Below are 18,295 nucleotides of genomic sequence, written 5' to 3'. Positions count from 1 at the left end.
TAGTTCTGCACAGCCCTCATCCTGACCCTCACCCTCTCAAGGAGCCCTTGGTAGGAAAAGGAAGAGAGGGTTGGGCCCCCAGGTACAGGAGACAGAAAGAGAAAGCCAGCAGAGCCGGAGGAAGGAAGGGAAATAGAGCAAGGGCTTGGGATGGGTCAGTGTGAGAGCTGCCTGAAGGCAAGGATTCTGAGTCAGGCAGAGGCAGTGAGATGAGGCCAGGTAAACATATGGGAAGCAGGCCTCAGGCAGGAAGCCTCAGCCAGCAGTGTAATGAAAAGCCTCTGGGGTTCAGCTTTGAATACTGGCACTGGCCCTTCCCAGCTGCATGGCTTAGATAAACACTTAATCCCTTGAACCTCCATTTTCTGGCCTGTAAAATAAAGATAATAATACCAGATTCACAGGGCAATTCTAATGAGTAGCTGAGATTCAATACAGAAGAGCATGTTGGAAACTCCAAAAAGTCGTACAAGTGGGGCTCCTTCCCCAGCCACCTCCATGAAGCCTTGCCGGAAGACTCTAGACTGTATGAGCCCACCTGGCTCTCACCTGACACAATGCTTGTTTGCATAATCACCTTCCACCCCTCCCAGGAAGAGGGCACATAATTAACCACTCACATGTGTCTCTACTGCCAACCAGACACATAGGAAGCTCACCCAGGTTTATATTCACCCTCAAGCTGGATATGGGGAATTATTAAATTGTGATTTAAAATTTCTAAAGGAAGCCCCAAACTGCAGAATTTAGGGAGACTCATTGGTCTCTGACTATAACCAGCTGCCAGCCACCAAATGCCAACACCCCAGTCTATCTCCTGTCACACTCCCTTGAAGGCTGAGGGTGGAGTGCCCAGCAAATACTGCTAACTAATCCTTTGGCATATAAAACGACAGCTATTCTCTATTCCTTCCAAACAGGAGAAAATTGGCTTAAAGTGAAGCATGAGAGATTTTGCTTGTATCCAAAGGAGATACTTAACCTTGGGTCAACAATAGATGGTGGATGAGGGTTCTAGGACAAACTGTTATCCCTAAAGGAAACCCTTCAAGTGGTTGGATGGCACAGAGCAGTCATTTCTAAACTTGCTACACAATGGCATCACCCAGAAAGCTTCAAAAACCGCTGGTGCATGTGTCCTGCCCTGCACCCCCCCACCCAGGGACTGGTATGGGGTACTGTCTGGGCTTTAAGTTAGTTAAAGGTCCAAAGTGCTTTTAATGGGAAAACACTTTGGGGAACCACTGGCCTGGAAGAAGCCTAAAGACAAATGAAATGGCCTCTTGAGATTCCATTCAGTCCAAGTACAAAAGAATCATCACCATCATCCTAGTTAGCCTCTTCTCAAGTGCTTTCAGGGGGCCATACACTGTGCTCTGTCTCTGCCACGGATAGTCACATAAAATCTAAACACCAACATTGCAAGGAAGGTATTCTTATTATTACCCTCATTTTACCTATGGGGGAAAGGAGACTTAGTGAGGTAAAGTAACTTGGTCAGGAACACACAGATGAGAGTGGCAGATGGAGATTTGAGCTCAGACCCTCCCACTCTGGAACCCACATGTTTTGCAGAGGAGGTGGGTCTCTGGAGAAGAGATGCCCCCTTCCTCCTCTCCACATCACTCCCCACTTGCCATGTACTCTCCTTAAAGGAAAGGGGAAGTCAGTTGAGGGCTCCAGCTTGCCCTGCTTATCTCCCAGGTAGTGGAACCCAGGGCTGCCATGAGGATGAGGCCCAGGGCAGCTACCAGTCCCCCAGGCACACTCTAGGCAGCAGTGAGAAGCAGGCTTCAAGAGGCATTGCTGGTGTGAGGGCAGGGGCAGCCCCTGTGAATCTGCTCCCATCTCACCCTGCATAGCCCAGGTCTGGAAGCAGCTATCACAGAGCAGCACAGAAGCGTGCCAGCGGTGTGGGGACAGAGAAAGGGAACAGTTTTACTCACCAATCCCCATCCAGGAAGAGGGGAGAGCAGGAACCTTGGTGTATGTTTGGGGATCTTTAATATCCTTGAAATGGGAGGCTTGGGACCCCTGGTCCCAAAGGAAGCACGGACAGGTGGCAGGGTGACAGGGACTAGGGAGGGCAGTGTCCTGGGACTGAGTCGCAGCCCCTTGCCTTGGCTTCCCACACCCTCGGCTCAGTCACGTGTCAGACCTGTAGCCCAGCACCCTCATTTTATGAGAAGGAACTAGGTACAAAGAGAGGACAGGACTTGGTCAAAGTTACATGGAGAAGACATCGCTAGTTATCAGAGAAATGCAAATTAAAACCACAATGAGATATCACCTCACACCAGTAAGGATGGCTACCATCCAAAAGACAAACAACAACAAATGTTGGCACGGTTGTGGAGAAAGGGGAACCCTCCTACACTGCTGGTGGGAATGTAAATTAGTTCAACCATTGTGGAAAGCAGTATGGAGGTTCCTCAAAAAGCTCAAAATAGACTTACCATTTGACCCAGGAATTCCACTTCTAGGAATTTACCCTAAGAATGCAGCACTCCAGTTTGAAAAAGACAGATGCACCCCTATGTTTATTGCAGCACTATTTACAATAGCCAAGAAATGGAAGCAACCTAAGTGTCCATCAGTAGATGAATGGATAAAGAAGATGTTGTACATATACACAATGGAATATTATTCAGCCATAAGAAGAAAACAAATCCTACAATTTGCAACAACATGGATGGAGCTAGAGGGTATTATGCTCAGTGAAATAAGCCAAGCAGAGAAAGACAAGTACCAAATGATTTCACTCATCTGTGGAGTATAAGAACAAAGGAAAAACTGAAGGAACAAAACAGCAGCAGAATCACAGAACCCAAGAATGGACTAACAGTTACCAAAGGGAAAGAGACTGGGGAGAATGGGAGGATAGGGGGGGATAAGGGCGGGGAAGAAGAAAGGGGGTATTACGATTAGCATGTATAATGTGGGGGGTGGGGGCATGGGGAGGGCTGTGCAACACAGAGAAGACAAGTAGTGATTCTACAACATCTTACTATGCTGATGGACAGTGACTGTAATGGGGTTTGTAGGGGGGACTTGGGGTAGGGGAGAGCCTAGTAAACATAATGTTCTTCATGTAATTGTAGATTAATGATAAGAAAATTTTTTAAAAAGTTAAAAAAAAGTTACATGGAGAAGTGGGCAGTACAGCTAGAACCAGAGCTTGGGTATCCTCCCTCCAAGGCAAAATAGAACAGGGAGCCCAGGAGCAATTTCCAGCCACCTTTGGGCTCCCAAAGCCTGGGAGAAGGCTCCATGGGAAGCTCCGCCTCCAATCTCTGCCTGCACAGGAGGGAAGCTGGTATTGGTCACAGAGCAACACTCCTGGTGAACTCTTCCCCCGATTTCTGGGTTAGAGTGGGTGTTTGGGGCAAAACTAAGCCTTCAAGCACCTCCTCAGGCACCAAAACAACTAGGACCCCCACCTCTGATACCCTTTTGACTAGAATCAGAGGGCCCACCTAGAAACTAAAGATCAGGCAGTGTGTCTCTTTCTTATCAAACCTAATAGGTGCTCTTGGGCCAGAAGCCCTTATAAGGTCTCAGAGCAACCCTGCAAATTCTCACTGCCAAGGCCCAGAGGTAGTATTGTTCCGGGCATATGAAGCTCATCTATCCAACATGCTGGAAGTCAGGACTATTATACACTCCTTTATAAAGCTGGCAGCCCTCTCTTGTCTCAGAGGCAAAGAAAGCATCAACAGAGATGTGGGCCCGAGGGAAATAATGCTGTGGCTTAGACTTGATAGAATTCCAGGTGAAGCTGTGAGGCCCCAGAAGGGGACTGGCGTTGTCTGGGCCCAGGATGCTTCCATATCCTGGATCAAAGAGGAAGACAGGAAAGACTCAGTTTAAAGGGCTAGTTAGTGGTGGGTTGGGGACCAGAATTCCAATCCACGGGGTCAATACGAAACCTGCGGGAAATTCCCAGATCATGTCTCACCTTGCCCATGGTGGGGGGTTTAGAGTGCTATACAAACTTAAGGAATTAATTTATTATTACTGCCTCCTTTAAAAAATATGTGGGTTCCTGAAATATTAGCAATCAGTAGTAATGACCCTTGTTGGGCTCTTGCAATGTGCCAGCAATTAAACAAATGGTATCACTCAACGTGCACAACCCAATTTTACTGATGTGATTTGGGGTGGGGTGGTGAAGGCAGGAGTGGTGGGAAGGCCTCAAGCAGCTTGCCCACAGTTACACAGTTTGTAAGTGGTAAGTCCAGATCACACCCAGTAGCCTGGTTCCAAAGCCTGAGAACTTCCCACTGTACTGTGTAGCTTTCGACTTTATGAGACGGTTTAGGGAAGCTTTTGGAGTTAGGCTAGTGGAGTTAGAATCCTGGCTCCCTAACTTAACTAGTCGTATGACCCTAGATAAGTTCATTAATCTCACTGTGCCTCAGTTTCCTCACTTGTAAAATGGAGATAATGACACTGCCTACCTCTGTGAAGATTAAAGGAGTTACTTCATAGAAAGCTACTAGCAGAATGCCAGGCAGCTCACAAGGGAGCATCAGTTTTAGCGATTATTGTATTGCTGCACAATATGCACATTTGTTAACCAAACTGGACTTTCCATCCAACTTGCCTTAACAAATCAAAAAGTCATTTTGAGCAAGAAAACAAAACCCTGTGATATATTGTAAATCATACAAAAAATGCAGAAAAGCTTTTCTGTAATCATCTTAAAGGAACTTAAGGAACATGGTAACTGTCTTAAAGGAATTTAAAGGAACATGGCAAGTTCTTGATAAATTTGAAACAAGTCTAAAGCATCTCTTCTGACGTTAAGCTAAAGGAGCTTCTCTCCATGCTGCATTCATTACCTGCAGGGATGTATGGCCACAAGTAGGTTTGCTTTTGAGGTGAAGCTACAGCCCCTCTGAGTGCAAGCTGCAGTGGAACAGTCCCCAGGCTCCCCTCTTGCAGCATTAGACTACTCCAGGTAAGTTTTTCACTCTAGAACTAGAGCATTCTCTTTTGAAGCTGCAGTTGTATGTTGTGTTTTTCTAGGAGGTAAGCATTTGCCTCTCTTGCAGCTGTGTTTTTACTTAGCTAAGAGTTTCTGTGATCACCATGAGGTATGCCCTCTCTTTCTGTTTATCTGACATCCTTTAAGTTAATGAGGACCATGATTTATAAAGCAGGTACTCCCTCATGCACATACTCATATGTTCATCCACCTCTCACTTTGCATCTCTAGCCTGTATGTTCCTGCTCTAAGAGGCACCTCCCTGGCCCTGCACTGGAAGTACTGTCCAAGGAGTCTTGGATCTGCCTTGATTCTGTGCTGTGTCTGGGTTGGGGTGCGGGATGGTGGGCTGGGAGGATGACCCAGCATGGGGCCCTAGAAAGTTCTTGTCAGCTCTCGTAAGTCTTCATATTTGAAGGCTCCAGCCCCATATCATATCAAACATGTTAAAATACAGCCTTGGCAAACATAATTTTTTGCTACAAAACATTTTGAATTTTTGTAATTCCTTTTGAAAATATTTGTCTACCAGCAACTCATTTGATTGTGATAAGCTATAATTAATGTACAATTCCAGATATATTTGGAATTACTGAAAAACAAGGAAATCTATCCTACAAATTTTTTCAAATGTAATGAAATTTTTATAAATTCGAAATCTCATCCATTAAGGGAGTTTATCTATGTAATCCATAGTGTTTGATGGATGAAAAGGCCCTATGCCTGGGCCTGGAGACTCTCAGAACTTGCACCTGAGATGTCCCTCCAGAACTCTGTGTGAAAGGGGCTCTAGGGGATCTGTCATGGATTAGACCCAATGACCTTGGAATTCAGAATGAAAATTCTACCACTATGTCTGAAACAAAGCAGTTTATTGAAGATACAGAAGAGAATTATTTTCTTGGAGCTAAGAAGGGACAAGTACCGCTCATAGGAAATCAAAGCACCAGTAGGAGGTGGGGACCGAGGGCACCCTTGTCTACAAGGGTGGGGGAAGGGATGTGCTCCGGGCTGGCTGGTGCTTTCCCATAAGGCAGAGGGACATGTGGCTGGGGTGGGACACCTGTGGGGCAGGGGCCCTGACACAGCCCAGCTCCTCGACACTGCTCCTCCACCTGGTTTTGTGGGGATAGATGGTTTTTCAGCCCAGTCATCCTTCCCTGCAAATTTTGGGCTGCAGCGCCAGTCGTGTGTGAAGGGGGTGCTCGGGGGTGCTGCTCAGAAGATGCTTTGGGAAAGGCCTGGGGCGGGAGGATCGGGAAAGAGGACGGGTGTGCCGGCCAGTGAAAGAGCTGGGAGAGCTGGGGACACCTCCCGCGCCGCCTTCAGAATTTGTGGTGGGTCCGCTGGCTCTGGGAGGAGCTTTGTGAGCCCCGGACAGAGCTGCTGCCGACCCCGCTGACTGCGCCCGAGCCCCCGGAACCGGAGAAGCTCCCGCGCACCGCGGAGCTCCCGCAGGAGCCGGTGCCCGAGCCCAGACCCCCGCGGTCGGCCGCGCCGCTGCGACCCCCGCTGCCCAGGCCCCCGCGACCCCCAGCTCCTTCTCCGTGGACGCCTCCTCCGTGGGAGCCTCCTCCCAGGGCGCCTCCTCCCAGGGCGCCTCCTCCCAGGGCTCCTCTCCCCGGGGCTCCTCCTCCTGGGGCTCCTCCTCCGGAGGCGCGCCCTCCGTGGGCCCCGCTGCTGCCGCCACCGCCGCTGCTGCTGCTGGTGTGCACCATCTCTGCAAAGAGTGTCTCAGGTCAGGGAGCCCGTGGAGGTCCGCCGGCACACCCGCCTCCCGCCTGCCTTCCCAGCACCGCCCCCGGGACTCCGCAGAGCGCAGGGAGGGCCGGCCTCCACAGCTGAGGGAGGCTGGCTGCGTGGGCCCCTGAGCCACTGGGTCCCTCCCGCCTGGACCCAGCAGCTTATGACAGCGTGCAGAGAGGATGATGCATACCAGCACTGGCCCTTGGGCTGACAAGCATGGTCCCAGAAGAAGGACCCTGCACTTACCGACGCACACGGAACTCTGGCACTCTCCTGACATCCTGTGGGAAGACCAGGCCCCAGTGTCAGCCATCTTCTGCAGATCCTCCCTTCCCTAAATGCACCTTGCTGAGCTAACACCCATGAAGCCCTAATCTCCCACCTCCTTCCTAACCGGTGCTGACAATACGGCATAGAATGGGTCGGTGCTCAAGAAATCTTGACACACATCCCCCTTCCCATTGGGTGAGATTAGACTCAGGTGTTACCCTTTCCACCAACATTCTCCCAGAGAGTAACAGACAAGGCTTATTTCTGGGTCTCCCCCTCCTCTCCCCACTCCTCATGATCCTCTTTATTGAATAAACACTATTCGAACCCACATAGGCGAGAGCCCTGGACCCAAGTGCCAGGCTGCAGGAGCCCACTCTTCAGAAACCTCCAATTAAGGCAGTAATACAGAAATGGCCTAGAAATAGTACAGCTATGCCTATAACTCCTTCTCTTTGCTGACATGTGTTTTAGAGCTAAAACATGAGACATGAAGGGTGGGGAAATCTGTCCAAGATACGGTTCTGGTGGTGTCACTATTGCACAGAAAACAAAGCCCTCCTGGAGGTCTGGCAACATCTTGCAGCCCTATAAAGGAAGAAGCTGGGGCTACCGAGGGCCACCACCACTTGCAGCAGCGTGCACATGCACGCACACGCACACGGTCCCTGGTAGTGGCTCCGGCAGGAAAGTCACCAGGCCTCTGGACCTCCTGGGAACCAGAGGGACTCCTGCTAACCTGCACTCCTCGCCCTCCAGGAGGGTCCGGTAGGTGGCGATCTCAATGTCCAGGGCCAGCTTGACATTCATCAGCTCCTGGTACTCCTTCAGCAGGCGGGCCAGGTCCTCCTTCGCCTGCTGCAGGGCGGCCTTGAGTTCCTGGAGCTTGGTATTGGCATCCTTGAGGGCCACCTCCCCACGCTGCTCTGCATCAGCAATGGCCGTCTGCAGATTGGCATTCTGAGGGCAGAGGGCCAGGAGTCCACTTTAGATTCAAGCAGCATTCGCAGCTGGCCTGCCTGTGTGCTTGGTGCTTGCACATGAGTCACCTCACGTAGGGCAGATAAAGAAACTACAGCCCACCAAGGTTCAAGCATGGGCCTTCATCTAGGTCCTTGATCATCAAGGAGTGGGACCTAGCCCAGCTCAGGAGGAGTCAGCCTCTTCCTTCTCTCTCTTCTTTCAAGGTAAGAGACTGAGCATCTTTGGAAACATCCCCCTCCAGGAAGCCTTCCTGAATTACCAGAGAGACTTTCTGTCTGTCCTCGCCTATCTAGATGTGGGTTTCCTTGGCTACTCTCCCAATCTGACAATCAGCTTCTTTCCCTGACCTCCCTAATTATGTCTGTACTCAATATTTCTGGCCTATATCAGCTTTCAAATCCAGGGATGCAGGACCTGGAGACAATGACAACCTTTGTTCAGCACCTAAGCCCAGAACTGCACCTGGTGAATCTGAGAATACATGAGTCTGGACCATGATTTCACTTAGGCCTGAGTTTTATAGTGCAAGCATAAGCCTGCAGTCTCAGACACGTGTTCCCTCCTTCCCAACCTGCTTCTTGACATTCTCGATCTCAGCCCGCAGCCTCTGGATCATCCTGTTGAGCTCCATGATCTCACTCTTGGTGCTCTTTAGGTCATCCCCGTGCTTGCCAGCCGTGGTCTGCAGCTCTCCCAACTGTGTCCAAGAAAGAGTCATACTTTCAGAAAACCAGCAGGGGCCTTTCAGTTCCCCTAATCCACCCCCTTCATGTCACAAATGGGAAAAACCAAAACACAGACACACAGCTCATGCAAGGTCACCCAGTTGAAGGAACCAGGTGCTTCCTCTCCTGCGTCAGGGTACCGGCTTACCGGCTTCTTGCACAGTAGCTGCTGTTGACTGAGCAGATACTTTGTACCAGGCCTTATGCTTTATCTGATAAAACTTCACAATGACCTCATGGGGAAGGCATTATCACCCACATTCTCTGAATGGGAAAACAGACCCAGATTGAGGCTTGAGTACATGACTAAATTCATCCAGCTGTTGAGTGACAATGCTGGAACCTGAATGCAGACATTTCAGGTGCTGGGCCATCTTCTTAACCAGCAGGCTGTACTTTCCTGGACAGAAAAGCCAGACGAGTCAGAGGTATAAGGGCCAGCTTATGCCTCATCCAGGTTTTAGGAAGGGGAAGCACACAACAACAAGGTCCAGATTGGCTGGGGAGAAATGGAAGCCATCTCCAACAATAAAGGGAAGGCAGCCAGAGAGATTTAGGTTAAGATTTTCTCAACCCTGACCCTATTGACATTTTGAGAAGGATAATTTTTTGGTTTGTTTGGAGGAGGAGGGCTTTCACACATATATGTTGTGCAGCAGTATCCCTGGCCTCTACACACAAGACTCTAGTAGCACTCCCAACCCTACCCCTAGGTATGATAGACAAAAATGTCTGCAGACATTGCCAAATGTCCCCTGCAGTAAATCATGTCCTAGGAAGAAACGCCTGGTTAGAGCAAAGTCAGAACTGTCTGATTAGCAAGGGAGATGTCTATTAAGGAGACCAGCCCAGGGGGAAGGTGTGGAATTGCCACACTGGAGATGCAGAGAAGAATGACTCAGAGGTAGGGTCTGCCCTCTTAGATGGTCTGCCTGGGTGAGTCCATGAGGGAGACAAGATTCTGCAAAGTTACCTGATGGCGCCACCCACCTTGGTTTGGTACAGGGCCTCGGCCTCGGCCTTGCTCCTCTGGGCAATCGCCTCGTACTGGGCACGGACCTCGGTGATGATGCTGTCCAGGTCCAGGCAGCGGTTGTTGTCCATGGACAGCACCACAGAGGTGTCGCTGGTGTCTGATTGCATCTGGGACAGCTCCTGCAGAGCCAGGATGTGCCCACTCCTGAGCAGACCCACACTGGGGCTCCCCAGAAGACAGGAGCCACCAGCTCAAGAAAGCTCAGGACTGATTAAGGAACAGGTGGGAAAGTGTCCATTTTGTCAGAAGGACAAAACGCAACCGGACTCCTACTGGGGAACCTGAATGCCTTCTTCCCCAGGGCATGGACGGCAATGGATCATGAAGCTTGGAGATGAGGAGCAGACTTACGGCATCATAAAGGGCCTTCAGGAAGTTGATTTCATCTGTCACACTGTCCACCTTAACCTCCAGCTCCACTTTGTTCATGTAGGCAGCATCGACATCCTGGGAGAGAATTCAGCACAGTCCCTCTAACCTGTGGGCTCAGCCCACCCCTGGGCACTGAGGAGGGAGCAGAGGAAGGGGCCACAGGGGCCTGCCACCAGGAGCTTCCCCTAGGGGAAATGAGACACCCATCCAGGCACAGGCAGACATGACCTAATGTTACTAAACTGGCTATTTTGCAGGCTGGGCTGGAGAAATCCTATCGGAGAAGAGCAAAGAGGCTATGCAGATGGAAGGGCAACGTGGGCTGAGCCTGGGGCCGTTACCCTGGGCCTGGATGAGGAGAATTAGCAAGGAAAGTCTGAAGGAAAAATCTAAATTTTGGACACTCAGGGGCTCTCTTTAAACTACTCCTGGGAAGGCAATCCTGAAAAATACCATGTTACTTCTCTTTGTCCACTTTCTAATCACAACTCAAGGCCCAATCAGGTTCACAGACCCTACATGCCTATCAGGAAGAGACATGGCAAGTGTCTGGTGGGCCCTTTATGCCCTGCTCTGAAGATTCTCCAGGCCCTGCCTCTGACCAGCCTGCTCAGGGGGCTCCATTCTCTGAGGAGACCCTCAACTTAGCAGGATCAAACTTCTGTCTCCCCTCAACCTTCAAACCACTCTGTCTGGCAGGGCTCTGGGGTAGGAGGTGGGGGAAAGGGTCCTTCACCTTCTTCAAGACCACAAAGTCGTTCTCTGCAGCTGTGCGTTTGTTGATCTCCTCTTCATACCTGTGAGAAGAGTCACTTTCTGGTCCGCCTCTTCTGGGATGTCCCCATGGCCCCAGAGCACTTCCCATGAATAACATGGACTCAAGGACTCTTGTGCTACCAGTTTCACTCAAGACCTGTGTCACTGCAATGAACAGCCTTCTGAGTTCAGGAGAGACCCAGTTCATTCAACAGGCTCTACTGAGCATCACTATGTGCCAGGCACCAATTAACAATGGTGATGGTAATTACTGGACACTAGAACAGAAGCCCCTTCCTAGTGGGGTCCTATTCTGATTAATCCTAGAGGGCTTCCTGAAGAATTTTGGATTTTTTTAAAACTATTTATGTGACCAAAGGGAGGTGACTTAGCTGCCAGGAGCTTTCAGTGGGAAGTGTGTGGTGCCACCTCTGTGCTCGACAAGTGAAGATGAGGAGACTGAGGCAGAGAACCTAAGGCACTTGCCCAAGATCACAGAGTTAATAAATTGCAAAATAGGGCTGGACCAAGGCACCTGGACTCCAAACTCCAAAGCCTGTATGTACTCTTAACTTTAAAGCAAGGTGCTTCTCATTAGAAACCTATTGACAGAGAAAATAAAACTCATAGCTGGAGGGGAACTTGGATATTGATCCAGTCCACAGAGGACAGACAATGTTATCTGAGTCTAGAAGGCTCATGAATGGGCTTAGGGGTCTTGGAACACCTCGCTCCCTGCAAAATTGTATGTGTACACAATTTCATTAAATTGCCAAAATGGCTTCTGCCCCAAACAAGTCATGAGGCACTGTTCCAAAGATCAGGATATTGAAAGTCAGAGATGGTAGGGGCAAATTCCTAGTTTGCAGCCAGCTGGAACAGAGCCCAGGCCTCTTGACATCTGTGTCCTCCTACCCTCCAGCTCTCCCTGCCCAATCCCAGGGACAAGGCAACACGCACTTCTTCTTGAAATCCTCCACCATCTCCTCCATGCTCTTCAGCTCATCCTGCAATTTGTCCTTCTCATTGTGTAGCCCATCCAGGAAGGCCTGGAGGCTACTGATGTAATTCTCAAAAAAAGGCTCAAGATTGTTGTTGGTGGTGTGAGAACTCGAGCCCTGCTCCTGCAGGAGGCTCCACTTGGTCTCCAGGACCTTGTTCTGCTGCTCCAGGAACCGCACCTGCCGCCCAATGAGAAAACAGAGTCAAGGAGCTGTCTGGCCAGCTCCAGTCATGGTGGTTCATGGCTTCCCCAGAAACAAAGGCCTAGGGGTCTCCCTGTCTCTCCTGCAGGGGTGCATTTTGAATGCTGCAATAGTCTAGTGCTAACCCTGCATGGGCAGCAGCATTGGTGCAATGCAGGGGAAGGAGAACCCTATTGCACGGATAAGGAAACTGAAGCCCAGAGAGGACCATCATCACAGAACAAGTTAGTACCAAACAGAACCAAGGTTTCCTAACACTTAGGCTTGATGATCTTCCCACTACATCATTCATTCATTCAATTCCTCTATCAATGGTACTCAACAAATAGCAGGACATTCTGACATCCTGCAGGAGATTCTAATATCCTACAGGAGATACAGTTTCCAGGAAGAGGCTCACAGTACATCTGGGTACACTGCACTTAGATGAGAAATAGAGAAATGGCTTTCAGACAGCCCTTGTCGCAGAAGGAAGGATCCAGAAGCACCTAGGATTAGCCCGCTCTGCCAAGCCAGTGCTCAGCTGCATTTAAACTGATCCATTGGCTAAAGATGTCTCAAATTTCCATTTGTCACAAAACATTTTTGTACACAAGTTCAAGGACAATTCTATCAACAGTTGGAGTAAATATCAATCAACTGTCCTTTTAACAAACATTTGCAGAGCACCAAGCTTGTGCCAGACCTTATGCTGGACACTCAGGTCCCCAAGACCTGGGAATCCCCCTAGACAGATGGTGAGAGCTGTTGCTGAGAAATCCTCCTTCTGCGGAGGTGCAGTCTTTTCATGTCACTCTCTGCCTTTCTGCAACTACTTGGCCTAGACACCCAGGTGTCTGCTGGGAACTAGCTGGTCACCTGACTTTTAAGAGTTTCACCTCTACAAAGGTCTGATATTCTGATGCTAAGACCAAGTTTTCCTTCAGCTTTGCCCAAGATACTTAGGTACTTCGTCAGCACCCTCAAAGAGTCCCTACAAAACCTTTCTTTAAAGCCTAATATTATCCCAGGATCACAAAGAAATCTCCACACATCACACTCAAGAGTACCTCTGAAACCCTCAGTTAGCAGCCACCCAAACCTAAATACCCCTGGCCACCACAACAATTGTCATAACGTCACTTACATGGAATATTCAAAGCACAGGAATCCTTACAAAACATCTCTTCAGCCTAGCACACATATGTGTGTGTACAAATGTCTGACTGACAGCTCCTCACACTGAAGTCTTCCTGTGAGACCCACCTAGGAGGAGGTACCCCTCATCCCTACCCCATCCCACTTCCCAAAAACTATCTGCATCCCTCTCCATAGGCTGATGGCAGATTGACTCATCTCTCAAATACAATCCCAGCCTCTTCTCTAACTTCTTCATTCCATGGCAGAGGAGCAGTTCCCAACTCCCCTGGGACAGAGAAGGAATTCTGTATTTGAGCCTCAGAGGGACATCCATGATGGCAACAAATGATGCCAGCAGTGCCCAAGACAAACTGCAGTGATGGAGCATCTAAAGGAGGCAGTAACTCCAAACAATAAGGGACTGACATATTTTCATCATCTGCTGCTACATTAGTAGGTCCACCACCTGCTGATATGCCAGAGGGCTTGAGGTATGGGATGAACCCACGAGTCCTTCCTCAGATTCATAAGGAGAAGAGGAAAAAGAAACCATTGCAGTTAAGCCAGATTTCCTCACTGTCCAGCTGTCCTGTGATGGTCTCACCTTGTCAATGAAGGAGGCGAACTTGTTGTTGAGGGTCTTGATCTGTTCCCACTCCTGGGCCTTTACTTGCCCAATCTGGGGGTCAATCTCCACATTGAGGGGCTGCAGGAGGCTCTGGTTAACAGTCACTTCCTGGATTCCCCCAGGGAAGCCACCTGGACCACCAGGGCCACCAAAGCCACCAGGGCCACCAAAGCCACCAGGGCCACCAAAACCACTGGGACCTCCAAAGCCACCAGGGCCACGAAAGCCACCAGCCCCACCAAAGCCACCGGGGCCACCAAAGCCACCAGCACCACCAAAGCCACCAGCTCCTCCGCCAAAGCCGCCAGCTCTTCCACAGAAGCCCCCCATCCCTCTTCCACCACCTCCAAAGCCACTACCACCTAAGCCTCCTGCACTGGCCCCCCCAAACCCTCCAGCCCGGATGCTGCCTCCAGCCACGCTGATGGAGATCTTCTTGTTGCCCCCAAGGTTGTAGAGACTCCTACTGCCAAAACCTCCTCCCATCATGGCACAGGCAGCTGCTGCACCAGTGCCCCCCGCTGAGCAGGAGGTCGAGGAGGATGCTGTGGAGCTGACCCGACTCTGGCCTGACACCACAGCTGAGTGTCCACTGAAGCCCTGTTGGCGGCCGCCGTTGGAAGACCTGCAGGACTGTTGGCTGGAGCTGGCCTGGCGACTCATGGTGAACAGCAAAGTATTCCAAAGGAAGGGTGAGCTCAGAAGGCTGGAGGAGACTCAGAGACCTTCTGAAGTTCTGGCCCAGGGCTGGCCCTTATATAGGGCTGGGGAGCTTGGCTGGCTGATGGTGCCAGCCAAATAATTGAGGTATTATCAGCTTTGCTTTGCCTGGCAGCAAGAGGTTAAGTCCAAAACTTGAAACACGCCTTGGTAATCACCCCAAATTCCCAAATTGCTTTATCTTCCCAGGGTTACTCACCTGAAATAAGCTTAGTTGGGAGAGGGACCATTCTGCAGGGCTGGTCAGAGCCCCTAATCCCCAAAACACTTATGCTCCCATCCTAAGAGTGACAGGTCAGCGTTTCTCTATTTGTCCTGCGTCCCCACAGCCATTCTGCGAGCCCGTCCAGCCTCAGGAGTTTCCAGGATGAGTGCGGAGCCCCAGCGAGGACCTTGAGCAAGAACAGAGAAGTAGGCGAAGGGCTGGGAAGGAGACAGACTAAGGAGGAGGAGAGAAATGCACCACCTGGAGGCAGCAGGTGCCTCTGGGGCTCTTGCCATCCAGGAAGGAGACAGCATCCCTGCGAAACACACAATGGATGAGTTCTCAGCCTCAAGGGCCTTGGAGGGAGAATTGGAGTCAAAGAGGAGAAAAGGATGGGATGCGCAGTAGACTGAAACAAGTACAGACCATGGCCAAGGTCAGTGAGAGGGAGGGAGCAGACAGGGAGAGGTGCCTCTGGAGAAACGGAAGCTGGAGGAAGGCCAGTTCGGGTGAGAAGAGGATGGTGACCTCCAAAATGGTGGTTCAGGCCACAGAAACCACTACTGGCCTTTCCTCTTCCAAGAAAATGAATGCAGGGTTTCCAAGACCTGCTTCCCTCAGCTCACCTGAGAGATGCCACCTATACCATCTAGGAAGCTTGAGTTCCTCTCCAGGAAATTTAAGAAGAATCAAGGCTATAAACAATCTCCATTCTGTAGCTGGGCAGTGGTCATTGACCTTTACTCTAACCATATGCAAGTGAAATATCTTTTTATTTATCATAATGATGTATATACTATAGAGCTAATTGCTTCCAAACACATCATGATCTAGAAGTAGGTTTTTGTCTCTACATTGCTTTTTATTCCATATCAGAAACAAAAGTCTCAGATTTCTTTTGACTCAGCATTCCAAATGCCTGGAACAATAGCATCATTATTTCCCACTATCTTGTTATATACTTGCCTCTTATCTCTAATTACTTTTCTAAGACACCTTGTTGACTAAAATCCATAAATTTTTCAGAAGCCCACTTAATCTGCTTAGTTCTCTCATCACCTAAGAAGTTTTTTTAATGATGGTTTTCCAAAAGTTGTTGAAAAGATAACGTATGAGAAGAGTCCTCTATAAATCGACACGTGTGGTGTGAATGTTAGTCGCTTTTATAACACTTGCCTACTTCCCTTCAGCAGCAAAAACCAGCCTTGATAGCTCTGTGAGACTCAAGGCGTGCTCTGGAAAATGAGTCTCCACCGAGGCCGTCTCCTCTGTAAATAAGCCTTTCGTTCCCTCTTCCAGTGTGACCACCAAGTCCTCAGATGCATGATCCTCCACCCGCTCCCCTTGCTCACCCCCTTTACCTTCTGGCTGCTCAGCACCTCACTTTAAACCAGGTGTGCAGGGAAACTGCTCCCTTACAAGCTAACTGGGGGGAAGGCCAGTTTAAACCAGTGACCAGCAAGCCTGAGAGCAGTTCCCAAATCGGTGCTCCTGTTCCCATCGAGCACACAAAGTCACAAAAACCCTCAAGTAACTCGGGCTAAGAAAGTGTGCCCAACTAGAGGTTCTGCCATTCCATCTCTCCCACCCCCAGAATTCAGTGTCCTCAGGCTACCAGACTTTCTACAGAAAGAGAGAGAAGAAAAACACAGCACACATACTGTGCATTTACGGGAGCACACACATGCAGATATGCATGCTTACGAAACCACACACAAGCACGCACATACTTTCATCACAGCTCCCCACCTAGCATGCTCTTCCCCCAGAAGCCATTTATGTCACAAATGGACACTACTGTCCTTGCCCCCTTCAAAACCTAGGTGCCTGCCCATTTCCCCTTGGCGCTGAATCTGAGAAACCAAGATACAGCAACTGGGTCCAAATCAGGGCACAGACTGAGAGGCAGGCAGCCCAGGTCCTGACTCAGCCACCACCTGAGTCTTCCCCTTGCTGCTCAGTTCCTTCCTCTGCACATTGAAGGCTTCAGACTTGATCAGGGGGTTCCTGTTGGACCTACTGAAGCTTGGGGTTCAAAAGAGGCATGGGGTGGGAGAAAGGGGCAGCAGTGGGCAGTGTCCTAGTCTCGTTGCTGCCACCATCCCAGCCCCCTGCCATCCTAATGTGAGGATAGACTCAGCCTGGGGAAAGTGGATGGAGGGTGGTTTAATTCTAGGGGCAGGGGGAGGGCAACTTTCACGACACAATGCATTAAGGTGCACCCTTTGCCAATATGTGAGGCTGATCCTGACTCCAAAATAGTGCTTTGGGTTCCAGTGTAGCTGAGGCTTTCGTTTAAAGAGACCCTGGGAGCAGATGGGGCAATGTCCCGCACTGTCTCCCTGCCCCGACTTACCATTTTTTACAGTCTTTGCCATTGAAGGGAAACACTTCAGAACAATTAGCTGGTTTCCACCCTTTGACAGTTGCCAATGACCTGGCCCAGTTTGAATATGCTGAGAAGTCAGTTTGCATTTTAAACATCAAGAACAAACTCCAAAGAGTTTGAAGTGGAAGTTTGGGACTCTAATGAGGGCCCATCCCAAATCCCTTTTCTCTGGCAAACCCCACGGTTAATCCCCCACACCCACAGACTATAAAAGCCCAGCTGCTCCCTTCGGTTGCCTCTTCGGGAGAGAAGCAGAGCACTGCTGATGGGAAGTCGCCACTCCTGGAATTAGCCCTGATGGGCCTTCCCAGGGACTGAAGGCACAGGCGTCCCAGCAGAGACTCGGGGCCCTGCCCCCCTCCTTGCCATGCCTATGGCTATGCCTCACAGGCTGGCACTATGATCACAGCCCCTGGGGAATCTGGGTCCCCCTGGAGGAATTAGGGAGGCAAAGAGGCAACTGTTCTGCCCACAGGCATCCCCAGCTTCTCTGGAAACAGGGCACTCAGGTGTAGGTGCTCAGGGCTAAGGACAGGCTTGGCAGCACATGGCATGGCAGCTGGCATGATGCTGGGCCGGGGACAGCAAGTGGGGTGCATGGAGCTGGGAAGGAGCTGCGAGGGAGAAGCATGTGGAACTGCATAGGGATGGGAGACCTTGGCCAGGGGTGTGGGGCTGTGAAGGACCCAGCTTGTGTCCTGAGCTGGCTGCTGCCCTGTGGCCTGTAGTCAGAGAGAACGCTGCCCCGTAAGGAACTGCTCTTCCACACCAGGTGAGCTCTGAGCCCAGTCTCACTGAGGGGCCAGCCTTGTGGCATCTTGGAACTCAGGAAAGGTCTTGGGCCAGGTAGCTGCAGCCATGAACTTGGCTCATCCCTGAAGGAGAGGTCCTCTAAGGAGGGAGGCGACCTCCAAGTGCCAGGAACTTCCCACGCCAGGAGGCCACCAGAGCAGTGGCATGGGCAGCACCCTGAAGAGGGCAGGAAGCCCTGGTCCTAGGCTTCAGATCCCTCTGGGTCTCCATGTAATTAATGGTGAAACAGGGCTGATAACTTCTGTACTCCTATTGAGCCGAGTGACTGAGAGGTGAGTTAAGTACAATGAAGGGCTTTATAAACTGAAGACCAGAGGCAAGGATTGTAAAAGCAGCC

The 18,295-nt window shown here is 50.3% G+C and overlaps 1 protein-coding gene across 1 annotated transcript; it reads right to left on the bottom strand.

Moving 5' to 3' along the window:
• Positions 1 to 5,847: 5,847 nt before the first annotated feature.
• Positions 5,848 to 14,557, bottom strand: LOC108402970 (keratin, type II cytoskeletal 2 oral-like). The gene is made up of 9 exons (XM_036992085.2): positions 13,808 to 14,557; positions 11,840 to 12,060; positions 10,860 to 10,920; positions 10,103 to 10,198; positions 9,706 to 9,870; positions 8,562 to 8,687; positions 7,746 to 7,966; positions 6,983 to 7,017; positions 5,848 to 6,710 (listed from the first exon to the last, which is right to left on the bottom strand). Exons 1-9 carry the CDS (start codon positions 14,492 to 14,494, stop codon positions 6,316 to 6,318), a joined length of 2,007 nt encoding a protein of 668 aa, XP_036847980.2. The 5' UTR covers positions 14,495 to 14,557; the 3' UTR covers positions 5,848 to 6,315.
• Between the last annotated feature and the right edge of the window lie 3,738 nt (positions 14,558 to 18,295).

Source organism: Manis javanica, chromosome 10, assembly GCF_040802235.1.
Source record: "Manis javanica isolate MJ-LG chromosome 10, MJ_LKY, whole genome shotgun sequence".
Lineage (NCBI taxonomy): Eukaryota > Metazoa > Chordata > Mammalia > Pholidota > Manidae > Manis > Manis javanica.
Note: the sequence above shows the minus strand (reverse complement) of the source record. Positions and strands in the feature narration are given on the sequence as shown.

What these genes read in the sequence shown, in the direction of transcription:
- LOC108402970 (XM_036992085.2), bottom strand. Translation starts at nt 14,494, where the DNA reads ATGAGTCGCCAGGCCAGCTCCAGCCAACAGTCCTGCAGGTCTTCCAAC. An exon ending in AGGCCCTGTACCAAACCAAG is followed by an intron (nt 8,688 to 9,705) that starts GTGGGTGGCGCC and finishes TCTTGGACACAG; the next exon opens with TTGGGAGAGCTGCAGACCAC. An exon ending in TCGAGAATGTCAAGAAGCAG is followed by an intron (nt 7,967 to 8,561) that starts GTTGGGAAGGAG and finishes CTCTGCCCTCAG; the next exon opens with AATGCCAATCTGCAGACGGC.